This window comes from Colletes latitarsis, chromosome 4 (assembly GCF_051014445.1).
Source record: "Colletes latitarsis isolate SP2378_abdomen chromosome 4, iyColLati1, whole genome shotgun sequence".
In the NCBI taxonomy this organism is placed as follows: domain Eukaryota; kingdom Metazoa; phylum Arthropoda; class Insecta; order Hymenoptera; family Colletidae; genus Colletes; species Colletes latitarsis.
The window spans coordinates 36,865,895-36,893,581 of NC_135137.1; the positions used below are offsets into that span (position 1 = coordinate 36,865,895).

Here is a 27,687-nt window from a genome sequence, read left to right on the forward strand (position 1 = left end):
GGGAAGATGGTGGCGAAGATGGAGGGAGGGGAACCCGGCAATCGACGGGATCAGAAAATTCACGTGCGCTCCGTGGGAGTTTTTCGCAATCCTATGATATTACGAACAGTGTAATTGCTTCTTCTACGAAAATGTAAAACGAAACGGGTGGACGGTAGGGTGGCGATCAAAGAGGGAAAGTAGATACGGAGGGGCGGAGAACGGAGGTATCGTAGGCACGTAGAATAGGTGGACGAAACGAGAGGCAACAACGAAGAAAGAAGAGGAGAAAACAAGGAAGGGGGCGCAAGACAGAGCACAAGAGAAGGGAAGACAGTTGAAGAGTAAAAGGAGAGGGAAAGATCGGTGAATCGTCTCGCGCGTATTGATTGGTCTTTTATGAAAGCTACACCCCCGTGTAGCCGCGAGACGAACCATTCTGTCGTGTCGCTAGACTTTCAGGGTGTACCGTGCGTTCGTCGAGCAGCTGTCGCGATACGCCATGTTTGATTTTCCTCGATCGAAATCGTACAATCGTCGATCGGTGCGTTCGATGTTGGTGACAACGGGTCCGTTATCGCGTTAGATCGGGAACCGTCCAGGTGAATCGACGTTTACTTCGAAAAAAGAAAGGCGGAGGGATACAAGTCGCAAGAAGGAAGCGTAGGTTAGGATGGTACGACAGCGTAGAAATGACGTAAGCGTTCGCAAGCGATCCCTAGCGGTAAAGGGGCTCTGTATCGGCATCGATCGCAGAGTGACCCATATCTGGTGGTGACGGGAGTCCCTACCCCTGGCTCGGTTTTCCAGCTGCAACCCTTCTTCTCGCTACCCGCCTCTCCCTCTCTTTCACCCTTTTTCCCTGTCCCTCCATCCCTTCCAACCAACTCTACCCCCACCGTGACGACGTCTATCCCCACTCCACGCCCCTTTCTCCGGTGGTCGAGGGAATATTCCTCCTCCCCCGTTTTCCAGCAGCCCTGCCGCCTGCCTTCCACGGTCGAGCAGATCTTGGGGCTTGTACGGGATGATAGCCGAGTGAAAAAGCTCGCAAGTCCCGTGACGTTCGCTCATCAGCAGCAGCAGCCCTGGCCTGCCACAATCGCTTCGACTCGGTCATCGTAAGTGTCGTCCGTCCCGTGGAAACAAAAAAAAAAGAAAGCGAGAGCGTGAACGTACCAAGAACGAGAGATTGTGTAAGTTCGAATGATTAGAGAGGCGGTGGGAAAATATTAAAAGGCGAAAAGGGAAGGTATCGTTGGTCCCGTGGGAAATAAGGAAAAAAACCGAAGTAAAGGGAGGGGAGAGAGGGCTAGAGAATGAGAGAAAGGGTATGGCTGCGTGTGTTTCTGTGCGTGAGAGAAAGGGAGAAAGTTCGTTAACGACGGTATATGTCGCAAAGTGTTTTGGAGTGCGTCGATAAAAAGTGTCGAAGCGGACGGTTTCCTCGAGGCCTGGTAAAAACTGCTTCGTATTTATACGACGTGTAACGTTCGGAGTTACGGATCGGAGGGAGGCGTCGGCGCCTGTTTCGCGGGCACCCCGAGAACGGCCCGAATAACGAGAATTCACGTACGATAACGAGGGTCGATGTCGAACGAGAGAATAGGAGATACGCGCGAAACGTGACCCAGTGAGAGAACGTAACGTAAGAAGAGTGTCAGTGAGGATAAAGGAGAGACGTCGGTGGTGCTGGAGGCACGGGTGTCATCGGTACCATGGGGTATCTCGACGGAGCGTTCTAAAGGGTACCCCGGGTTGCTGTTTACCGTCGTCGTTGGTACTCGTGGCGATAGCGATAGGCGATTGATAGTGATACAGTGGATGCACTACGTATCGTCGTGCAGTGATGTCCCGTGCGCACCGGGTGTACATGTATACTACGTATCATTGGTAGTGAGATCAATAAGCAGTGCCGTGCCACTCGACCCGTGCCCACGAGCACGGACGGAAACTCATTCTGAATCTCTCCTTCCTTCTCGTCGTTCTCCGACCACCGCCACTTCCACCCCCGCGTCCCTCCCCTTCCCCCTCGTTCCGCCAACCCTTCTTTTCTCCAGCAACCGAACGTCGAGAGGTCACTTTCATTTGTTTCCTTTCTAAATTTTTTATCGTATCTCGAGCACCTCGAAACGAGTGTCCTTCCTTTGAACGGCGAGCCAGGCCATTGGTCCGCCGTTTCGACGTGTCCCTATGCACGTACCGGTCTCCCTATCCCGTTGCTTTTCGCCTACGCGTACATCCGACCGTGCATTTTCGTCTTCGTCGAGGCGTTTCGTCCGATCAATCGGTAAGGTTTACGCGCGCTTCCGCCACCGAACGCCTGATTTTTTAGCTCCTTTTCTCTCTCTCTCTCCGATCCACTCGCGGACAGACCTACTTGCTACGTATCCCCCCCAAGTGAAGTAGAGGGTACCAGAGAACGTCCGTGTTGTTTTGGTTCTTTTTTTTTGTCTTTTATTAACGAGTTATAATTCTTAATCGTCGCGCGATTATTACATGCTTCCAATGACTTTCGGCAGATTGTGCGGTGCCGTACGTATATCGTTTTGCCCGACCACGACGGCACGCGAGCAGACATTTAGTCCTGAAAGCCGTATTGCGATCGTGCCGTCGAAATGTGCGCGTATCTCAGCACGAGTATCACGAGACACGTAAAACCAAGGGTACGTTTTTGAATTTGGTTCACATTATTCGTAAGGTAGATGTTGTACGGTATTTAAACGCTTTGCCCGAATTCGCTACACGATAGATTAGAAATGTTTACGTTAGCCGAGCGATCGGGATCGTTCGTCAGAATTTCTGTGAGAACCGGCGAAATTGAACCGACGAGTAATCGTGTAAAGTTACGTCGTTCGAGAAGCTGATAGAGGGTGAATAGTTTTATCGAGCGACACGGATTTTTGTACATTACGCTCGAGGAACACGATCACGCTCAGACACTTTTCCCGTACGACGAATTATCTTTGACGAGGAACGGGGTACGATGAAAAGAAAAAAAAATCGCACGGGGTTCGATTTGAGCCGAATATATCACCGCGATACGGTGGCAAAGATTGCGACGCGTTCGTAATCTTTTCCGCCGTGTTACACAAGATATTTATCGCTATCCTGTTAACTGTTAAATCATGTTTTGTGTGTCATAGCATGCGACAACTGTGAGCGTATACATTTTCGTTTCTTTTTTTTTGTAATATTTTCTTCCCACAGAATTCGTTTGGTATTCGTCGGTCGCGTAATACTTGCTCGTCAGCAAAATTTAAGCCCCCCCCGCGTAGCACGTTTCGCGACGCAAACGACGCAAGGAAGAAACCTATTGGATTACTTAAACACGGTAGTTTGAACTAGACGCAAATTATCGATTATTAAATGCCGTCGATAATTTTTAGCAGCGAGGCGAGCTTAGCGCGCGATAAGCAAAGGATTCCGATACCGATAACACGGCGTACGCGCGTGGTTTCGAGCACCTACAATGTTTTTTCGTTTGCAGGTACACACGCTCGTCGAGAAATATTATAATGGCTCGCGAATATTCTCGTTCGTGAATTTTTTTTTGTTCGTTCACCCGTTCGTATAATTTTTTTTTCACCCCGAGGGTAATCTAACGTCGACGCATCGACGAATTCGATAAAAATAGTGTGCTCGGTAATCGACGCACGAGCGCGACGCGAACGAAACAGAGGCCACGACTTTCGATCGTGGCGAGTGTACAGGCTGGGCGAGGGTGGGTGGTATAACCGGGCATACACAGCGATTTGTACAAATAAATCAAAATTGTGCAATAACATTCTACCGTACGAGGCGCTGTTTTCGAGAAAATCAATGTCTGCCCATTGCTCGTTCTTTCTACTTTCTACGAGCATTTCGTAGGGTTTCAAGAAAACCTGATTTCAGGGCAATCACGTATCGTATTCTAACAAGAAAGTTTTTCCCTCGGTGCTCTAAAATCAGTGTTTCCTTACCTTTGACTTGAAAATAACAGTTATTTCGATCGAAGTAGAAATAGGGAGTAATGGTCAGACGAGCCATGGACGAGCACGAGTATTGATAGTGTTTTATCATTACTTCTGATTATTTGTTAATATATACATGCAAAGTCCAAATACTGTGCCCAAATTTTGAAAATCTTGATTCAGAGTCTTAAAAATGTTTCAGAATTTCTTTGATTTATATTAACGAACAGTACATGCCATTACAGATTTACTTAAGATACTAAACTGTCATTGATTCGACACTCGAGACTTTCAAGACCCCCAAGACGATCAAGAGTTACAAAACATCCAAGACGATCGAGAGTTTCAAGACTTTCAAGACGACCGAGAGCGTCAAGACTTTGAAGACTTCCGAGATCGAGGCTTTCAAGAGTTCCTTAACGTCGAATCATATTCGAGTCGTCGCAAGTTGCGTCCAAAATATGTGAACAAGTATAATGACGAAACGCTATCGTTCTGCTTGGCTCGTGCTCGGCTAAACGTACGTAAATGTACCTTTAACGCGTAAAATTAATAATTCAGGCGGTAAATTCACTTTTGCTGAAGATTTTAAATTCGAGATAGATCTTAAAGTTTTAACATCTCGCCTTAACAATTAATTTGGACAACTCTTCCATGAAAAATTCTGTCACCCATATACGAGTGACACGTCGACCAACATGTTAAGGGGACCGTGGTGCTACGAGTAAGTAGAATATGGACAGCGTCGTGTAATTTTACCGTACGAAGGCTGTCTATAACGTCTGACCCAGTACGCCTCGGTCCTTTTCTACTCCGCGTAGCACCGTGTCGACGAATGTTTCAAAATCAATTTTCCCGGCGAACGAAGGTCCCGTATAAAAAAATATTATTGCGCATATTCGGTTTATTTTTCCACGACGAGTCGCCCTGTGGCCCGGCCGTGCCCTCCCCCCCGGTCCTCGTCCACCCTGCGTTTCGATCGGAACTTCCCCCCCAAGAACCTGTTGCCGGTAATCCCGTCGGGCGAATTTCTCATTTGGAAACAAAGTTATCGACAGTTTGGAATCGAGCCCTCGTCCGCCGTTTATTACGCGTGTCGACCGTTTTTTAAAGCGTCGACGAGGTTTTCGCGCGCGCATCCCTCACGCGCGCCGTCAGGGAAATCGTTGCGACGTTCCCGCGAGCAGAAACCGATCCACATACGCGGCATGCTGATTCTGGTATCCGTTTAATCCTCTGTTCACCGGCGCGATCGAAAAGTAATAGCTCCGCGATTACCCAGATAGGCGGGAATACGGATAGTAGGCCGCTATTGTAGAGAGAAAGAAAGATCAGCCCCGGATTAAAGGGAATGTAGCGTCACGAGGGAACGCGGACAGCCTCGAGCAGAGTCCGAATATTATAAAATTTTGTGTTTTGATATCGATGCTCTTTCTCGGATAATATCTCTGGTATTCGTGACGAAGCAAAATTGTTACAATGTAAATGTTTCTGTATCCGAAGCGAGAACACGCGAGTTTGTTTACACGCGCTGATTCGCGGTAACGATAGCCACGTTCGTAAGGTTTTCTCACGCTACCGACGTATATTTATAGCACAAACGAACTTCTCTGTTCTTATAGAAACGTCGTGAACGTTTGCCAAATGTCCGAACAGTGCCGCGAGCCCTACTTACGAAGGCTGGAACGTACGACTCGATGCTGGTCGAATTTCCTTTCAGAATTGATCTTTCTTTCGTTCCCCTCTACAATAGATTTCGTTCTCGAAGATAATATCCTATCGGGAAACGTCGAGTTCCGTCTGTCGGTGTTTCCGCCGGTGCGCGGAGGATTGAATGCGACGAGTGTACCATTTTTCACGGTTGTACGCGCGAAACGGTGTAACTCGACTATTTTCAGTCGCGTCCGGAAGCTAGGGCACCGTGGCGGCTCGACGCAAAAAAGAAATCGCTGAAATTCGTGCACGGGGGAGTCGTAATAGCGTGAGCAGCCTGGCAGGGCCCGCAAAAGCCGCCAATTAATTAAGATAGCTCCTAGATACACGGTAGATCGATAGGGACTGGCCCTGATAAAGACGGGCGAGGGTTTCAGACTTCAGGGATGTTGCAGTGCTGTGGTGTTGGAGGTGGCGCTTCCACGGCACCTCAGGCTCCGCAGCTGCAGGATACCGGATCTGCTGTCGGGATTACCACCTCCACGAAAACCACCATCATGCAGGACGCGGTTCTCGAATCCATTCGCGAGGTGAGTCTCCACCAATATACCCAACTGACGCTATCGCCTCTCCGTCCACGGTATTCGCGTTTCACGCTTGGAACGGCTCCTTCCCTTTAAACCTTTAAAGGGTATAACGTTTCAGCGAACGATATCGATTACACAACCGGCTCGCGTCTCGAATTTTAACTTTCATTATTCACGCGTTCGCGAGAGACCGAAATATAAGTCGCGTACTCCTGTTTACGTGCTCGTTAATATTCGAAAATAATCTGTGAGACGTTCCAGTAAAAAGAAAAAGCAAAATTTATATTACCGTCAAGATTGTATAAAAATCTGATTACGTTTGCCACCATTTTGTGTACAGGTATCCTGTGAAAACTGACGAAAATTTTCTTTGCATTCATGAATTTAGTCATTCTAATCCCAAGCTTTATAAAGAGTATCTAAGATCGCGGCGAATGTAGTCGGATTTATTTCCATCGAGGAACGTTTGATCGTGTCGCGGCAATGATGTACCGCCGGAGAGTATTACGTACAAAATTAATGTGCACGTAATAATCGTACGTTGCATCGACGTGTCCCGAGATTCGCGCGATTACGCCACTCCTGAGAGGCGACGTATATCGACGAAATGTTCGTTAGCCGATAGATATTGATGCTCTAAGCGAATTTTGAACGCGACGCCGGAGGTCCCCTTTAATTAAAAAGATTGTAAACCCGCGGGATACGTTTTCGGCGATCCGTCACGAGTCTCCGTCTTTGGTTTCGTTTCTTAACGTTAGACGGGAACGTTAGGACGAGAGCCGGGCTTGTGTCGACCGAGTTCGACGCGAGTGTTGGTTCGATCGTACGAATACCAATGTACCTCCGAGGCACACGGAACACAAAGGCGCCTTTCATTATTAGTAATGTCGAGCGGATGATTCCCATCATGGACCATGCTACCAGCCGGACGTCCCTCCGGGTTATTAAAGGTGGTTATCCCTACCTTTGTTCGCAAATATTACACGGAATTCGCGGACGTTGTATTTCGATAGCCAACCTCGCTATTAATCGGTGCTAAACTATGGGATGCTCCGCGCGAGTGGGAAAAGCTATACCTCTAGAACGGAAATAGAAAATTGTCATAACAAACTGAATGTAAATAACGACTGTTCAATCGACTAACGAAAGAGAAAAGTCTCCTTAAAGTTGTGAAATTGAGTTATACATAAGATATCGCTTTAAGAACTCTATGTCGCTTTGTAACTCTTATACGACACAGTACCGTAAGCGATGAAACATGTATCGTAAAATATACTGTACTCGTTTACGTTATTATTGGCTCAGTTAATTGCATGAATTATTGCAAAAAGTTGCATCGGATATTGTACGTTGCACATGATTAATGCATGACGGTGCACTGTCCCAATTCAGCAGAGTAGATAAGCCTTCGACGAAGGATTTTTTAACGGACGATTCGCCATGCTAGAATTATTATATTATTTGATCTACTCGTTCCTCGGATTTAAATTCCCCGAATTTTTACGATCCGCTTAAAAGCATTTATTTATTCAACGCCCGTCGTTAGCGTTGAAATTACTTTAGAAATGTATATGACAGAGCTGCTAAATATTTGAAAGATTGAGAAACTCTGCGACGGGACGTCCACAGGATTGCATTCGGGTCAAAGGTAGCTATTTCGTTTAACTTTCTGTAAAGGCAAACGACTATAGATTACCTGGACACTGAAATGGCTGTAACTCGTAAACAAGGTCGAATAGGGCACATGTTTATACGAACTTTTTCCATTATTGTTACATCCTCTGTACACTGCTAAAGCAGACAACGCATGTTCCGAGACACCGCGTACACTTTCATCGATATCGTATTTATGTCGCGGTATGTATAGTCGTCGAGATCACTTATTTTCTCAAATTCGTTCGTCGATTCTTGGAAAGGAAGGTCTGGGAATCAAGCACGATTCTGGCAAAATAACGCCCACGTCTGTGATAAACTCCTATCTACTTGATCTCGACACTGCCTCGAGAAGAATCTCCTTGATATATAAAAATTGTATGCCATCGATTGATAATCTATTCCTCTATTATTAAACGTAAGCACAAGTTGGAACCGTTTAGAGATATAGCTTTTCCCCGGTTGCGTGGGACATAAATTGTTCCCTGTCCGCGACATCATCGACGCGGTGTTTACAGCAAATGCGTGAAACGGAAGCTCGGAAGGCGGAGCTGGAGAGACAACACGCAGAAGCACAGAGCCAGCTACGCGAAAAGATAGCAGGACGCTATCAGGGCCCGGAATCGGTCGAAGCACTGCAATCGAAAATAAGGGAACTCGAGAAGAAAACGGAGCTGCAAATAGTCAGACACGAAGAATTGTCCTTGGAGCTGACGAGCCTTAGACGTGCTCGAAGCAGAGGGCCGGTGGTAGGACATCACTCGGCGGTACCGACTACTTGGCCACCGGCTGGTTCCGAACTCGATAGAATAATAGCGGAGATGGAACAAGATAATAGGTGTGTTCCTTGACATCGTATTCTACTAACCTCTCGACCCTGAGGCGCGTTTTAATATTTTACGTAAACGTAAACGATCGATCCGTACATCCGTCGGTGTCGTTCGACATCGTCTGACCCTCGATTTAACGTCATTTAATTCTTTACGTAGCGCTAGTCGGATGTTACACGATTTGGACCACACCCGGAGCACCATTACCACGCAACAGCCCTCGGTTACACAGGGTATTCTGCGATCCAGCTCCGAAAATCTTCCTAATCTTAGTCAACATCAACACCCACCCCATCCGCACGCTTTGAGCCTGGGAATGCCAACGCAATTGGGCCATGTACGTAAAAGAACCGTTTCTACGTTTAAGTAGAAACGTCAATGCATGGTCAGACGCGCCAGGGAAATCGTATTAAATCGTACGGGTGTAAAGATTAAGATTTTAATAATTCTCGGGGCGAATTCGTACTGATTGAAAAGAACTTTGAAACAGTACGCAGGTTCGCCAATGCCCCTAACGCCAATGATGCCCGGATGTCCACCGTTGACACCGAACGGACCGCCGTATCACTATAGCGAGCCAATTCCACCGGCGCCGTCGCTCTCCACCAGCCAGTCGCAGCCCGTTTTCCAACAGAAGATGCAATCGTACCAGCAACAGCAAACTCACACCGATTTGCCGAGTTCTCATTCCCAGAGTGCTCTGCCGACGCAGCAGAAGCAACAACAAGCGCACACCCATTTCGCGAGCAATCAGTACCAGGAGAGTTATCCGCATACGCAGACCTATCAGCAGCCGCTCCAGCAGCAACAGCAGCAACAGCAACATCCGGCCTCTACAACGTACCTGACGTCGTCGAGTCAAAGCGTGCTACCTCATTACACGCAGCCCACTCAGACCGGCCAAACGTATCAACTCAATGGAAGTCAGCAGGTAGGCTAATAGTTTGTTTCAATGATAGTTTCTACTCGTACGGTCGTAATCAACGGAAGTTGAAATAATTTCAGGCAACGACTTATCCAAGCTTATCGATAACATCCCACCCAAACGGAACGTACAGCACAGGGGCGAGCACCTTCAACACCCAACTGTCCCATCACAATTTCCCTGTACCGCAGACGAGCATCCCTCAAACCACGTTGTCGTCCTTACCGCCCTATTCGACGAGTTCCTTCCATTCCACGTTAGGCGCGCTGACCAGCGTGCCACAAACCGTTCTTCCCTACTCAAGTGTACAGAGCACATTTGCCACTAGCGGATCGACCTACTCTACCGTCGGGACCAACGCTTTTGGCACGTCTGGCGTGAACTCAGGTACGAATAAACCACTATACGGTTCCCCCGTCGTCTGTCGATCGCAGTTGCTAAACTCGCGGCAAGGAAACTATCTTTCCTTTCAGGTACCACTTCGACAGGCTTGTTGCAAGCGATAAGCGATCCCCTCCAAGCGATGCAGCAACTGTCTGCCCAGTCGCAAGCGAACCAGCTACAGCAGCAGGCCATCATACAGCAGATTCAGCAAAGTTTAAGAGCCAGCTCGCCGACAGCGACCACTGCTACCGGCCACCACTACCTCGGTCCAAGACAAATGCCAAAGATACCCAGCAGTATACTATCGAATCCTCTGGATCGACTAACCAACGACAATACCGTGCCCGAGGGTCAATTGGACATGCTGGATATACCCGGCAAGGGCAAATGTTACGTTTACATTGCTCGTTTCACTTACGAGCCGTTCCAGCACTCGCCAAACGAGAATCCGGAAGCGGAGCTGCCCGTCCAGGGTGGCGATTACCTCCTCGTCTGGGGGCAACCGGACACGGACGGTTACCTCGACGCGGAGACGCTTGACGGCAGACGCGGTCTCGTCCCAGCTAATTTCGTCCAGAAATTAGTCGGCGACGATCTATTGGAATTTCATCAAGCCGTGCTGGGACTCAGGGACGTCGATGATTCTGCATCCACCAATATTCCCCAAGTGAGCAATGTGAGCAATGACCCTACAACACGTACACATTATATTTTTCTCTGAAAACTACACGCAGCTCTGCTGTCCAGATATAGCGACCCGAGTCAAAATTCTCAGTCTAGGTTCTCGCAGAAGCCGTTCCATTTTTAAATTCCACAAAGCGGAACTTATTTCCGTTTCTTCCATTTTTAGACTGACAAAAGGATACGGAACAAGCGTTTAAAATGTAGGGCACGACGAGCCGAAATAGATTCTAGAACGCTAGACGTCGAACGTTACAATTTTGAAGACGTTGGATTAACTTTGTTTTGATTCCAACGTTTTTCTTTAAAATGTATAAAGAGACGCTGAACGTTTGCTTCGAAGCATTGCATTTTTTAGTTGGTCTTTTGCCTCCGGTGTCTGACCTAGAGGTTCTGACCTGAAAAGGTAGACGCAAGGGCCATATTTTTATCGATATACGGCGCTCGACAAAAGAATGTAGGCTGTGGAAGACTAATTAGGAAGGCGAGAATTTCGACTCCGGTCTCTTAACAAATACCAAACGAATCACTCTGCAATATAAATTTTATTTACTCGTTCCGTAGAAAGCCACCCAATTAGCCAACGTTCTGATTCAGGTTCTCTGTTTGCAGTGCTTTCTGCAAGACTTCGATCTCGAGTTGGCGGCTTTGGAAGAGGGGAATCGAAATCGACAGGCCGAATTGTCCGCGTACGCAGAGCTCGACAACATCGCGGAGGAGGACGAACAGGAACCACCAGGTTAGTACACTTTCGTACCAACATGTATCCTGACTTTCGCTGCTGAGCATGTAACGTTTAGATGTACAAGTATGCGCGTAGTTACGGATACGAACGTTCGTGCGTAAACTATCGATATTTAATAAGTTTTACAAACGCTGACGCAATCGTCTTAGACCGTAGATTGTCACGTGTTTCGAATGTTAGATAGTCAGCAAGGTATCGACGTTTCAAGGAAACGTATCTCGTCGTCGTCGTCGAACGATCAGCATCCTAGAATTTAACGATTGAGCTAGCGATAGATGTTTAGCGTAGGATACCCCGTTATAGCATCGAATTTCCGAGTGTGTTGAGTGCTTGTTTGTTCAGGGTTCTCCAATAACAGCGTTAGAACTTTCTACTTAAAATTAATTATTAAAATGTTTCATTTCATGTCGATTGGAAGTTCTATCGGTGTTATTGGAAAACTCGTTAGTTACGCAAAGCGTGGCGCACACCGAGATACGAGCGTAACGATTTCGTATTAGTTACGCTCGTTCGACCGAGAAAATCACGATGCTTTGGACAAGTATCCGTAAAGTATCGGCTTTTCTTCCTGTTTAGTTAACCTTCGATGCGCGCCGTTCGAAGGTAGGGGTGTTCTTGAACGCATGTTGCCTGTTTGATAGCACAAACGCGAAAGATCCGTTCGGTTTTCGTAAGCAGAGAGTAAGTACTATGATCGGAGCAGTTCTTGAACAGAGTCTTGCACTGTGTTGAGTATTGGATGGATTTAGGCTGGCTTAGCGAAACTAGGTAGCGAAAGATTTATTAGTTACAGCTAGGCTTGTCTTGTCTTTTTTCCCTGAAGAAGTCTACCTGTTTTCGGACCTAGTTCCGGCGCCGCAGCATCTCACTCTCGAGCGGCAGTTGAACAAGAGTGTCCTAATCGGCTGGACACCGCCCGAAAACACTCACCAGCTCGAATCCTATCACGTCTACGTGGATGGGGTGTTGAAGGTTACCGTTAAAGCGACCGAGAGAACTAGAGCGTTGGTCGAGGGAGTCGACTCTACCAGGGTTCGTAAAAACAATCATCCCTTAACAGAATAACATCCTCCTTTGAACACTGAGTCGTGTCAAATTATGTGTTTTTTGGTATCGTCGATAGTTTCGAAGATATTCGAGTGGTTTATCTAGGTCGCCCTGTATTCTCGTGTACCCTTGAAAGATTTATCTTGCGGTATTATTAGACCAAGATAATAGGAAACGGAAAAGATCGTTGCAGTGTTTGTAACACGATGAAAGATACGCGAGTGAGTATTGGAACGTCTCATTCTTGGCGACTATCGACGATATTAAAAATGGTTTCACGGGGCACGTAATCCGATGCAAATAAGTTTTTATTTTTAACAAAGAAGGTCAACCCTAACAATGTCTGGACGGAACTGTTCTAGTACCGCTCCGTGTCTGAATAGCAAGATCCTTTGTATCGTTGACAGCTGAGAAAAATGCCCCTGAGGGGTACATTCGGTTCGAATCATTCCATACATTCTACCACAATGCACAGAAGACACAAGGCTTCCCATCTAGAGTATCGCTATCGTATTGCTCTTGGAATAACTAGCTTTCTTACAGGTTTTGCACCCCAAATTCAACCGTATGTACAATATTTACATTTATAATTAATTTATAAAATACGCGTCGTTTGCATTTTGAAACATTAGAATCCTTAAATCCGTTCAGGAACTATGATGTTTCAGATTCGCATGAGATTTCAGGGAAACAGTCGGATATATAGTCAGACATGAAGTTTTCGGTAATGAATTTTTTTCTCGAAACTGCGCAGGAATTCGAGGGTATGTGTATCCACCAAAAATGATCGTAATGGACCTCCGCAACCGAAAATAATTTTTTCAGAACGATTTGAAATTTTTTTTTCCCCCAAGAAAATCACATTTTGTTATAGTTATTCGGATGATCGGGTACCAGTTATTTTGATTTCCCGATTAACCATCCTTTTCCCTACTCATTGTCCGATGAATTTGGAGTGCAAAGCCAGTAGAAACGCTAAATAAAAACGAACGTTACTCGATTGTTATTATTACCGAAATAATGCAGCCGCACAGAATAAGCGTACGCTCGGTGACGCACACGAGAAGAACGTCCCGCGACGCCGCTTGCACCATGGTGATCGGTAAGGACGGCGCCCTGGGTCCAGCCGCCGTCAAGGCGTCGAACGTGACCGCCACCAGCGCCGTCATATCCTGGCTGCCGAGCAACAGCAACCACCAGCACGTCGTCTGCGTGAACAACGTCGAGGTCAGAACGGTGAAGCCCGGCGTTTACAGGCACACGATCACAGGCTTGGCGCCCTCGACGATCTACAGGGTGACCGTCAAGGCGAAGAACCTGAGAGCGACGCACTTCGAGGACCAAAACACTCAAGCGGCGAACAACTTAGCGTGTCACGTCCACTTCAAAACGTTACCCAAAGGACTACCCGATCCTCCGGTCGATATCCAGGTGAGTAGCTATTGTAAAATCAATTTCATTTGCATTCGATAGAAGGGGATAGTTTCGACGTTAATCGTATTTGTTTCTGTTCACTCAGGTGGAGGCTGGACCGCAGGACGGCACTTTGCTAGTGACCTGGCAGCCTGTTGCCCTAAACGGTTCGGCCGTCACCGGTTACGCGGTATACGCCGATGGGAAAAAGGTCACCGACGTAGACAGCCCCACCGGTGACCACGCTCTGGTCGACATCCACAAACTGATGGGTTTGAACCCGAAGCATATCACGGTCAGAACTAAGAGCAGGGAGAGCCAGTCGGGCGACAGTTGCGCCACTGCCATTCCCTGCAGCGTTCTTCGCGGCGGGCCCGCGACCCATTTGCAACACGGGTCCGTGCACATGCAAGACCAGGGACAGCAACAGTCATCCAGCGTGGGACAGTCGGACGACCCTAACAGGCTGCGCATGGGTGGCGTCAGCCAGAGATATCCGTCGATCCCCGTTCCATCGCACATGAGAAGACACGGGGTTACTAGGGTCGACGCTCACGGTCAAGTGATCATCGAAACCGACGAGAATCTGTCCGACAAAGAGATCTATCCTGGACAGAGCATGTCACAGATGGGTAAGAGACCTTCTGCGCCAATCGATCGTTAAGGGAGCCTTCTGGTTTCGAGATCGAGTCAGAAAATCAGAAGACTCCCGGCTAAGCGACCTTTCGAAACTCTGCACGCGTTGCTACCGTCGCCTAGGAGTTCCAGAGATCACCAAGGACTCGGCGAGCGAGGCGAACTACAGCGAGGAGGAGGATCCGACGCGCAGAAGCAAAGGCGGTCCTCACCACGGCGGTCATCCTCGATACGGGTCGCAAATGGGACAACAAGGACTTCCGGGAACGCATAGATCCGGAAGGATGCCTGGTCCAGGCGGCAGGTCCCAGGATCCGTATTACGAACAACCAGGTACGCTTAAAACGCTGCTAAAGTAAGTGTCGAATCTATCGTTCGATAAGGGACGCAATGTGATCTGATCGATTTTAGAAAGAACTGTTGTTCACGACCGGACGATAGATTCGACTTTTACTTTAGTGCACGCGAGCGAACGATCAAGTAGACATTTCTACGCGTAAACTTTGTCGCGTTTCTCTATTTTGTGTTGTGCGTGTGGTTCCTTTTTTCACGCAGGAAACCAAAGAGGCAGGGGTCCCGGTTACCGCGGCGGACGGGTAATGCAAGCTCAGGGCGGTGCTGGTCATCCGTCGAGCAGCAGTCAGCAAATGAACGAGAGACCACGGTGGTTCGTTGCTCTGTTCAATTACGATCCGAAGACCATGTCGCCGAACCCGAACGCCTGCGAGGACGAACTCCCGTTCTCCGAGGGCGACGCCATCAAGGTCTATTTTACTAGCTTACGCGAATTAACGCCGCGACGAAACCAAGACGCGAGGATCTTGTGGCTCATGACTTGATTCGGTAGGTATACGACGACAAAGATCCCGACGGATTTTATTGGGGAGAATGCCGCGGTAGGCAAGGATTCGTACCACACAACATGGTGAAAGAGATCAAAGATCTGAACGCGCCGGGTCAGAGTCAGCCGGGAAGAAGAGGAAGATGGGGCGACATTTACGCCAGTATGCCCGTGAAGAAGATGATAGCGCTCTACGACTACGATCCGCACGAATTGTCGCCGAACGTCGATTCCGTAAGATCCATTACTGACCTGATAGCTGAAGGGACGATCCGTAACGTCTTGTTTCGCTGTTAGCTGCGAATCGAGATTACTAGATCCGTTTAAAAAAACGTCCGTTATCGCGTATCATTGTTCTCGTAGCAAGTGGAGCTGGCGTTCCAAACCGGAAACGAGATCTACGTCTACGGCGACCTGGACGACGATGGATTCTATATGGGCGAACTGAACGGTGTACGCGGTTTAGTTCCAAGTAACTTCCTCACTGAAGTACCGGATCAGTCGGCGCAGGGGCAACTACCGCCGGGTAGCAGAAGACCACCCAGTCAGAGTCAAGGACCCGGAGCGAGAGGACCGCCTCCTCCACCACGGGAACCCCCTCCACCTGGTCATCGACGTGGCAAAGGTAAAAGTATAAAGGCCGATTGCCGTTCGATCTTTTCTACTTTACGGTTTACGATTACGCCGCAAAGAGTAGCTCCTCAAGCCAAGCGATAAAGGAGCGGCAGAACGTAAGACGACAGATCAGTATATAAACCGAGCAACGGAAATGAGAGCCAACGATCAAGCAGTAACGATAACGAGACGGATGCAGGCGTCTGCGAAGAATGCGTTTGTCAGTGGTTTAGTTTCCACGGAGAGCACGAGAAAACGTTAGGTTTGTCGCTTAAAAGAAAAAAAATAAATAAGAGGGCTAGAAAACTGGCTCGAGGGGTTAAAATAATAATTCACACTGGCGCTGTTTATTTCGAACCGGTCGGTCTGTTTCGAAGTCAGAACGACGAGCTGCGGAGTTCGATAGCGGTTGTTACGTATGAGATAGGACGAGGAGGCGATAGAAAGAACTAGAAAGGAAAGCAACCAGACGTCAGTGTGAATAAAAACTGTACAGACGGCAAGCAACACAAGACACGAAATTAGATGTGCCAGACGACAGGCAGAAGGGTCACACAAGTACTTATGGTTGGGCAATAGCATCTAACGACGCCCGATCGATGTTAATCGGATCGAAGCGTTGGCTTTTTAGACGCACACGATTCATGCCAAATTACAGACAGATCCGCAAACTGTCAAAGCAACGAGCCGACTGTTTCGATAATGGCGTTTCGAGTAAGTGCACCCGATGCTTTTGCCTTCAGGGAAAATTACATTTAAGTAGCCCACTAAACGACAAGCTTCTAGGAACACGTTCGATATTGCCACGATATAGAGTCGAGTAACCAGATTGAACAGAAAAGCGGATTTTGTACTTGGAATCTTTTTTTTTTTTAATTTTTTTTTTCTTTTTATTTTTTTTTTTTTTTTTTTTAGGAACACGTCTTTCGTCATATGCAAAGCGATTTCTATCTATCTGTCTATCTACCTATCTATCTCTCTGTGTCTCTACATATATATAATATATACATATTTTATATATGTTGCGCATACACTTATAAAATATATATATAATATACAAAATAAAACACTAAGCTGCTTTCAGTGTTTCTATTAAGTATACATACATACATACATACATATATGTGTATTATACATATATGTATTATATTCATACCTTTACTTTTCCGAGCACTTTTCGGCTCTATTACTTTTCTACGTGCCTATCTTTTTCCTCTGTCTATTATATATACGTGTTATATTTACGCTATATACGTATACATATATAGCGTGTTATTTCTATAACGACATAATCTGTTTCTGTGTGCCTGAACTGGTCGATGGTCGTCGTGTCACATGATTGTCGTTCGTGTCGTGTTGTCAAGCTGGCCATTTAAACGTTCAAAATGAAATTTCATCTTTCGACGATTCGCTCGCGATTATCGGTACGATGATTCTATCATATTTCGTGTCTTGATGCGTTAAAGTCACGGGAAAAATTTAACTGTTTGCACTGGTCCAGGTTCTGCCGAGTAATTCGAATCCATGCTTTACCGATTGCACGATGTTACTTTTTGATTTAAAAAAAAAGAGAAAAAGAAAAAAAAAAGAAAAAGAAAATAACGTAAATTTAAATATTACTCGGCATACTTGGCCACGTACATAAATGTCCATTTAAAAGAGATAAATGCGCCATGAATGACAACACGGTTCTGTTCTCTTCTCTGTTGCTAGATGCCTGCATTGTGCCTGTGTCTGTCCCTGTCTGTCACTTAGACTCTAGACAACAACAACAACAACAACAACAACAACAACCATCACTAATGAACAACCAACAACATCAACTCCAACATCAACAAAACAATCCACCGCATCTAGCGTACCAACAAGCGAATCACCACAGCTACACGACTGTAACCACGTCCAATCAACATGGGCCCACTCCCATGGGTGCCCATCAGCAAGGTCCCGTACCACTCCACCTTCAACAGCAGGTGAGTTCACTGCTCTATCCAGAAGTTTTCACTGGTGCTTTTCGACGTGCTGCAAATTCCTCTCGCTGCAAAAGCCTGTTGTACAATATTTTTACTGTATTACCTTTCTCTCTTACTAATTCACCGAGGTACGCCGAGGTTCTCTCTCTCTTTCTACTTCTCTCGTTATACCTCAAGCGTTTCTTTTACTTTACTCTCCATTTACGGATGCCCGACGAAAGAAAACCGTGGCACTCGGCTCTAATGGTTTAAGGATCGAAAAAGCAAATTACGGTGAATCGAAATTGTCGTTTGGAACAACACAACAGATAGGTACAGCGAAACCTGATTATTCTGGAACAATTGGTGGGGAGGGGAGAGTGGAACAGCTACGAAATGGAATATTAAATAAATAGAAAAAAGAATGGAGCTAAATCTGAATGGGAGACATGTGTTACGCCCCAAAATATGAATTTTGATCAACAAGTTTGTGCACCTTATAATGAGCTCCAGCGTAGAGCTTGCGTCCATCGTTAAAGTCATTAGAGTCGATCGAGTATCTGTGTGTTCACGTTACAGAGTACTTAACGTAATGGTAACATTTAATTACGAAGCCAGTAATACTCGAAACGTCGAGTTTTCTTCGAACTGTATCTCTTTTTCAAAGCTTGTAATCAAGTGCTTGTAATTAACACGTCGTTCGTGCCAGCATGCGCACACGCCTGTGCACAGTGAGCAGAGTTTGGTAAATTTTATTCTTGATAAGCAACAAAGAATAACGAATAAAACAAGATTTATTCACGAATAACATCCAGTTTGTTCATTATTTTTGCGAAAGTTCGTTCGAATAAAATTTTATTCAAATGAGTCTTTATTGGAACGGTCGTTCCAATAAGAATTCATCCGAATAAACGGCCAACTCTGGCAAACTAAACGACTCTTTAGCGGTAATCGAAACTTTCATCTGAATTGTACCTAACATACACGCTTCTGTTTCTCCTTCTCTGCTTATCGTTATTCTTCACGCTCGCTTCCATACTGTAACGTTCCAGTGTCTAGTTTTTTTTTTTATTTTGTTCCGCTTATATAAGGGTCATCCGGGTCAAACGAATTTACGAAAACCGAATAAATGTTCTCTCACTCATAGCGTCTTAGTAACATTTGTTCGAAACTACTTTCTCACGCTTCCTTTCTTTCGCTTAGGTAACGACACATCGAAACGTTGTCGTATACATAAAACGCATTACTCCTTATAGAAGGTACGTAGATGGTTGTGTACGGCGTACTAGAAAAGAACCGTACACCGATTAGAAACCGTACCGAACAAATAGCAACGATAACCGCATAAACGCCACTTAATGCGAACGTTGATCTTGTTAGAGTTCAGTTTACATTATTTTTTTTTTAGGAAAGTATCTCGACGCTGCGAACATGCTTATTGGGATGAAAATTTGTTGAAACTTTTCAGGGTACCGGGGACCGCTTGACCGGTTGGGAACGTGTTTGAGCGTTCGTAAACGTGTCCGTGCGAGTCGACGGGAGAAAGAAACGAACAACAGCGTTCGGAGGCTCGTTCGATTAACTGGTGTCGCTTTAATTTCTAGGGGAAGGGGAGGGGAGGCGCGATCAATCGTGGTAGTAACGTGCCGGGAGGTATGCAGGGCCCTGGGCAGCACATGCAACAGCAACAGGACTACCAGCAACAGAATCAACCGTACCAGCAACAGCAACCAAATCAACAGAACCAGAGCTACCAGCAGCAACAGAATCAAGGATACCAACAGCAGGGTTCGGGATTCGGGCCGCAGGGTCAGCAGTTTCAACAGCAACAGGCCCAACAGCAACAGCAACAGCAACAGCAGAATCAACCGTACCAACAACAGAACCAGGGCTCGTCGATGCAGGGTAGTCAGAGCACCAGCAAACCGATGAGGGGAATACCGACGGTGCTACCAACTGCACAGTCGAAAACGCAACCGAACGCCGCGCAGGGCCAGCAACCGCAGCAACAGCAGCAGAGCACAGGGCCGAACCTTATGCAAAAGTTCACGGAGATGGCGGGGGCGAGCGCCGGCGGCGACATACTCTCGAAAGGGAAGGAACTGATTTTCATGAAATTCGGCCTCGGCAAGTGAGCTATTACCCTGCCCGTGTCGCTCGCTCCGCTTCCTCTCTACTTCTGTCCTAAAGCTCTCGCGTTGGACCGTCGTGTCCACGTCGGGAGATCACTTTCTAAATCAGTATTACGGAGAACAAATTGCGGAGAGCAAGCGAGACGCGCAGGCAGGAACGTACGAACGCGTCTCGTCCGATCGGGTCTTTGCGAATAACCATGAACGATACGATGCGAAACGATACGATACGATGATACGTATGATGTAAAATGTGTGCTGCCATTGCTGCTGCTGCTGCTGTTGCTGCCGCTACGACTGTTACTATTCCGCGACCACTGCTGGATCCATGTTTGATCGAAACGTTGTGCTGGTACGCGCGCGGACCGATAAGTTTATATCTAAACCCCCATCCCGTTGTTTCTACCTCGAGCTTCGAGGCAAATCTCCTATCAGGCAGGAAAGAAAAGAATGTTCGCTGGCGTCCTTCGATGATAACCCTCGTGAAAATCACCGTGAAAGTAGTCCGGATTCGTCGTTAGAGTTCCGTGGATTTAAACGACTCTCGAAATCAAACGCGAGGTTAAGTAATTAACGACCTCCGATTAATTCTTTTCGATCGCCTTTGTCATCATCGTTATCATTATTGTCTTCTTATTCTTCTTCTTGTTCTTGTTCTTGATCTTGATCTTGTTCTTCTTCTCCTTCTTCTTCTTCTTCTTCATGCAATGGAGTCCTTTTTCTGGGTGTCACGTCGCCGATTAAAATCCTTAAAATTTAAACCAAAGGTCAATATCGAGAAACTGTTTTTACGCTCGTTGGAAGGGAACAGTTTCTATACAGGGTGTTTCTGGTGACCTACTCTTCGTCTAGTTAACAGGACTCGTTTTTAGCGTAGATGTTTTCTCTTATTTCGTTAGAGTAACCCATCAGATTACGATTAAACTATTGTTTTCTGACTCCTTAGGAATGTAGTTAAGAATGTAGTATCTCATATAGAAATGTTTCATTTCCAACGGGTGCCAAGAACGGTCAAATTTCGGCATTGTCCTTTTGGCCGCCGGACGAATGTATCGAAACGAAATTGCGCATCGAGCAGGCATTACTTTATAAATATTGTATAGCGCGTCCAAACAACGCTGGATCGTGCAACGCGCCATTTGTAAACGTCTTTTAATTTGCGGCCAAGGGACAACAAAAAATTCAACGATTTATTCGATGGTAAATAATGTTATGTATTGTATCGTTTGATCGAAGGCGTATGAATTAATAAATAATTGTGGCGTACAATATGCATTAACGCCTGCCCAAGGATTCGTATAACCGAATGTCGGTGCATAATCAGGCCACCGTGCACAAGAATCACCTACCGATTAGTTCGATGGAGAAATCCCTTTCATACGTGGGCGTGCCTTATGAAAATTTCACCCAGGAACAGCAATCATATCTTTTTGACTTCAACCGATTCGACGGAACTGTCAGTCAATGTCGCGATCATTCGATCGTTTCGCGAGGACGAGGACATTTTATATAGAGGCAACTGAATACGAGAATCGAACCGAATCGATGAAGCTCGTTACACGAAAGAGACGTCGACGTTTGTCCGATATTCTTTGCTCGCGTTACAAGTGAACCGCGCGACAAAGGGAAAACGAAACAATTTTAATTCGAATTCGAATAAGTTTCGCGTCGCAAGAGGCTTCTAAGAAGACGACGAAAAACACTTACAAGATGGCGGCGGCAATTCCTCGACTCTGGCGTGCAATTTTTATTTACTAAAGTCGGGCTTCCGTCGATCAGGCTACAACGATCGGTCGGCAGAACGAATTTCGCGGTGAAAGAGTTTTCCGAAAATCGAACGTCCGTGACGCGACGCAGACGCAGAACCGAATCGGATTCTGCGCCTCCGACGCGTTTCTTCGATCTCCCTCCGTCTTTCTTTGCCTGATGTTCAAATTCTTCTGTTCCGAAGCGTACAGCCTTGCTTTGCGTTTAATTTCGTAGACCTACCCTGGAAAAAGAAAAGTATATACAGAAAAAAATGAAACACACTATTGGGACGAAGTTAAGTAGATTAAAACGCGATGCAAACGGATCTAAATGGAAGGCGAAGACTAAATGGAAACGTAGCTTCGTGTGGGTGCTCGAGACCACGATTACGAGCGAAACAAAAATATTTTACAAAGACAGAGAGCCAAAACGAATAACCGAACACTATAATACGCGCTGAACGACGCGTAACCGACCGAATGGCTTAGAATCGAACGATTCGTGGATCAAGTCGAACTACGTGGTACATATAAATAAATAATTTAACTAAGTAATTAATTGATATCGCCCCGATGGGTGGACGGGAGCGATGAATTCGATCGACGAAAGAAAATATTGGGTAGGGTTGGGGGTGGGGTTTGGGAGGGGAAAATATGGGAGATCATAGGATACGTATATTACGGTAATGAAAAATATACATATATATGCATACGCAAATATACATATACATGTGTGTATATATATATAATACGTACACAGGACACGTACACGTACACGTACATACACACATATACACACACGCGCACATATATATATATATACATACAAATACACAGGCAAACATACATTATATTTAACTATTGCAAAGTGTTGTTACATCGCTACTTGTATCGTATTTTGTACAAAGTATCCTTACCTTCAACTGTTCTTTTTTCTTTCGCCGTGACATATAAAGGGAAAACAATAAAATAAAAAAAAAAATAAATGAAATCCTTAACGAGGCGGAGAAAGGGCGACGAATTTCAAAGTCACGTTTACTAGGATCACTTTGGGAACCACATTAACCAGACTCGTCATAGTTGTTATTAAATATCGCGGGTGTAAAACTGTGTCTGTCTGCAAGCGAACAGTTGCCTCTCGCCTGTTCCGTACTAATCGAATATCAAAAACGGATGCGGCGACAAGCGACGAACAAGGTGTGCAATTTACGAATCGTTCGTCAATGTGTCGAACTAGCGGGCCAACGAAGGATCCGTTCAACGGGCCGCCATCGCGGTCCGCCAGCAGAGCTTGAAAAAGGTCTCGAAAACGATTGTCTTTCGAACCACTGTAACAGTTTTCAAGCCCTGCCCGCCAGACATTCTCTGCGATCCGTGTTTCATTTATCGTGATCCAATTAGGGATGTTCGATTCTTGTAAGAAATATCAATCGATTCGCTAAACGGTCGATCAAGGAGTACAAACGATTACAGGTGTCGTGCGATTTCTTACGTTCGTCTCGGCTATCGATTTTAATTTTAATCTCCGATTATAACTAATTTCACGAAGTTCCGGTCGATTTCACTCTGATCGCGTGCCGATTGTCAAGATGGGGCAACCGAAAATTTCAAATCACGAACAATTGATTTCTTTTTGTAAAAGTTTACGGTAGAATATCCTCTTAACGCGTTGACTGTTCATCGGACGGTCTCGATTCAGGAGTAGGCTGACTACAAAACAATCGCCTGTACCGGTAGCCTGGAAGATTTTTTAAATCTTTAATATACGTAGCTACATCGCAAGAACTATAATATCTAGTACTTAGAAAAGGCAGTATAATATTTATTGTTACGAAAGTCTCATCGTTTGCTCTGAACATTCAAAGTCGTATCCATGATTTCAAGTACCGACACTCAACGTGTTAAGGCATTACGAAGAAATTCGCTTAAAACGAAGTGGTTAATTAATTACTGTTCAATAGCCGTTTATTTAATGGTAGCGAGTTCGAAAAATAGTAAATCTTGCAAATAGTTGAACGACATTCGGATAATGCTTGCTTTTTAAAAGAAGCGTTCTGCTGTAAAGGACATTCCTCGCAAATTGGCAGATACAGTCTGGCAACGATTAACAACAGATAAATAAACTTATGTAATTTCCAATAATATTTCTAGAGTGTCGAGGATCGATTTAGACAATTGAGAATCGTTTAAATAATTTTCTAGAAGATCGATACAGAATCAAATATCCCTAAATCCAATCAAAAGCGCGGAAACGTTCGAACGTGCGATCTAATCTTTATCCGTTCCGAAATACAATCCCACTTTAAACGTTTGCATTCGTTTCGAATCGTGTATCGTGTTTAATAAGCTATTGCAGAATACGATCGAAGAAATTGTACAAGATTTGCGCACGAGGACATCTAGTAGCCCTAAAGATACTGTCCTTTGTTATTTAGTTTGGATATATGTATATGAATTCATGGACGTGTAAATAACCAAGGAATAATTTCTTTTTCGCAAATTTATGAAAAATAAACGGATATCTGTGCAACGGAGCAGGCATGTCAAACCCATTTTTGCTTAGTCTACTTTTACGAAGAGGGTTTAAAAGCTCATCGATTTAACCGAGACTTTGTACACTGGTAGATTTCGACACCTTCTTTATGAAACATACCATATTATCGAGTTAGAAACTTTAAGCATACCTGCAAACAAATAAAAGCAGCTCTATTTTTTAGGGGAAACATTCTCTTCTGAATCGAATAAAAATTTTTATTCGTATTTGACATGCCTGCGATAAACGGTTGAATTTTCAGGACGAAAACGCGGGACGCATCAAAATATTTGAGTTCCCCGAAAGTATACTATCGAAAAATAAAAGGCAACGACTTCCTTGTATAATTGTCTCCTTTTTTTTATGCAATTGGTTACGCAAAACAATAGAGCACAATGTTAATTATAAATAAAACAAATATAGTCGCCGGGGCATAAAAATACCCCGCGTTATCAGTTAAGGGTTAATCGACGTGTCTTTTGAACAAGTAATCCCCCGAACAAAGTGTGCCTAGTTCTGGATCCCGATAATCAGATTGTAAAAACTACGTATTGCGATTGAAAAGATGGTCCATACTATCTCGTAGCTGAATGAAAAATATTTTCTCCGGATTTTTTCTGCGAAACGTGGATCGAGTCGAAGTCTCGAGGAATTCGTATTCCCGATGGAAAAAAAAAAAATTAAAATAAATGGCTTCCGTCTCTTCGTTTCGGTGGGACCCGTTGCGCAACCTTCGCGAATAAACTCGCGATCGATGTCTGAACCAATGTGAATCTGTACCGTGAACATATCTGACTACTTAGACATTGATTCAAGCGATTAATGGTTTACAAAATGAGGGCGGGAGGGACGAAAAAAAAATGTTTAAAAAAAAAAAAATAATGAAAAAAGACTGACGCGACATTTAAGATCTACAGACGTTTAACACGTTCGCTACCAGAGACCGTTGACAGGGATCGATCTGTGAGCGATGGGATATTCGGGAAACGCGAATGGAAAGGGAAATAGGAAAAAAAAATGACCGAAGTTGCAGCGTTCGCGAGAAATCGACGAACGATCTACGAAAGGAACTGTTTATCGAGGACAGAGAGAAAGAAAAAGGGAGGATGAGGACTAGTAGCTCGTAAGTTAATACCTCCATTCGAATGGTAGTGAATGTGTTAACTAATGTTACTTAGCGAATCTCTAGCTTTCATCTTCCGTCTTTTCGACACTTGCGTTTCCGTTTCTTTTTCTCCTTGATCGCGAGCCATCGAGTTTCGTTGCGACCGAAAGAGACCCTCGTAGGTAGAGCGATACAAGCGAACGACGAGAGCGTGTACCAAAGAAAGAATCGGAATCGCTGCGGGGAACACGGTAGCCGCATCGAGTACGTACGAGGGGGAAACCTAGGGGGCAAACTATTAACACGAACCTTCATCTATTATCGTTAGATGTTAGATATCGTAAGAAAACGCAAGTAGTCTTAATGAAAAATATAAAAAAAAAAAAAGAAAATTAATAAACCAAAAAAGTAACACGAGAGAAACACCCGTTTCAAAATACCTCACGTATCGAGAGCTGATCTCTGTCTCTTCTCTGCGTGAATCAGACCAAACCTTAGAAGGTAATAGCTTTAACGACACAACAGGAACAATAAGCTGACGCAATGCAACGGTCGAACACGATTACAAAAACTAACCGATAATATACACTTAGTCGAATCTTTTTATTTAAATGTTTACCAAAACGGCGGTGACTAAACGCGGACTACGCGGTACCGAGGCGATCAAAACGAGCTCAGGCTGACCGTAAATAACGAGCAAAACAAAAGGACGCGAAAAAAAAAACGTTGGGGGAAAAAAACGAATAACGAGGAAAAAATCGACTTTCTCTTAAATATCCTTCGAGATCGTTTGTCGGCGCTCATTTTTCTCTAGTACTTCACTTGTACATTGTCATTGTTATAAATTTAGTCGTTGAACGGATTCGTATAAAAATCTTTTTGATATCGCGCCAGCTGATACGAGGTGAATCGCAAACGTAAGCCGTGGCCTGAGAATTGCGCGTACGTGTATATCCTGAATCGTTAGAACGAACGTGCGACGATCATCGATCGTCGGGAGGACCGCTGGTTTGGAACGCTTGGAATATTTGTCCGGATTCGACGAACAAAAAATAATCAGTGTTAATCATCTAAAAATTGTATTCCGACGAACGTGAAAAAAAAGCTTTATTTCGAAAAGAAAGAGTATGTTTTCCATTTCCCAGAAAAATAATAGGAGTACACGCGTTTACTTCGATCTAGATAACGATTAGCTAAATAATACACGATATCCCGACAGCTGCTAGTAACAAGCAAGGAGTATCGATCTTCTGTGAGAGATTAAAAATCTCCGTTCGAAATCGTGAAACCTCTGTTCGACGAGAAGAAAATGAAAAACACTATGGAGGGACGGAAGAAAAGAAGAGGAAAAGAGAAAGAATGTACATGCATGTGTGCGTATGTATGTCAGTGCATGTACGAAAGGATGGTGAGAAAGAGCAAGGTACAGGCAGATGGAGAATGAATGAATGTATGGATGAAAGGAGGCGAGAAAAAAAACAGTTGTCGCAAAGAGAGCGTAGAGAATCCGAGGAACATATTTGAATGGTGTTGTTAGTTAGGCGCCAATTATTGTCATTCTTTCTCTTGTATCGATACCCTAAGATTGTATGAACAGAACGTAGCGCAAAAAAAAAAAAAAAAGAAATCGATTATATACACACGTACGACTTTTAATATAACGAATTACCGCATCGATTAAGCATGTCGAGTCGCCAGCTACGTTTGTCTTGTCATTGAGTAATCTTGCGCTTTGTTTTTTCTATGAATCGGTGCATAACAATCTATTCCTTGTTAGCCCAACTGAAATAACGAGAACAAAAAAAAAAAAACTGCTACAAAAGAGAAAAATCAACAAAAAACACAATGTTATTATAAACGATTAATTAATAAAAAACAAATCTTGTTTGTTGTTACTTCTGGTATCCTGGTAAAGTCCTTTTCGTCGAGTATGCGTCGTTGATTTAATAGCATCGTCGAAACGTCCGCTTCGTCGCATCGTGAGAAGGGTCGCCGGGAGTTTCACCTCTTGTTCATCTCCTAATCGCGCCTCTTATCGATTCATCTGCTACCAATTCTCACTCGCTTTCTCACTCTATCCGTCCACAATCACGCCTGCTTTCTTACCGATGCTACGATCTATCCAATCACACTCATTTCGTCCTCGATCACCATCAATCGTGCCAATTTAAACCATCGCGATTCTTCAAAGCGGCTTTAATCGATGAATCGTCTCCGTTATAAATAGAGTCTGCAAATCGAATCGAAATTTTATTATCCATTCGTCTGCTGTTTG

At 45.1% G+C, this 27,687-nt stretch overlaps 1 protein-coding gene across 14 annotated transcripts; it reads left to right on the forward strand.

Moving 5' to 3' along the window:
* Positions 1–145: 145 nt before the first annotated feature.
* On the forward strand, positions 146–27,307 carry Rbp (RIMS binding protein). Of its 14 annotated transcripts, none has more exons than XM_076764348.1 (18): positions 148–1,100; positions 2,502–2,645; positions 6,023–6,175; positions 8,344–8,663; positions 8,815–8,992; positions 9,146–9,586; positions 9,661–9,967; positions 10,054–10,640; positions 11,258–11,384; positions 12,214–12,422; positions 13,464–13,868; positions 13,957–14,482; positions 14,619–14,819; positions 15,042–15,250; positions 15,334–15,561; positions 15,691–15,952; positions 17,656–17,915; positions 19,499–27,307. In XM_076764348.1, the coding sequence occupies exons 2-18, from the start codon at positions 2,598–2,600 to the stop codon at positions 20,027–20,029; spliced, it is 4,992 nt and encodes a 1,663-aa protein (XP_076620463.1). In that variant the 5' UTR covers positions 148–1,100; positions 2,502–2,597; the 3' UTR covers positions 20,030–27,307. The 14 variants fall into 14 exon arrangements, with proteins under 14 accessions (XP_076620473.1, XP_076620463.1, XP_076620459.1 ...); XM_076764344.1 differs by having other exon boundaries at positions 150–1,100; positions 14,610–14,819; XM_076764347.1 differs by having other exon boundaries at positions 150–1,100; positions 10,054–10,631; positions 14,610–14,819.
* The last annotated feature ends 380 nt before the right edge of the window (positions 27,308–27,687 follow it).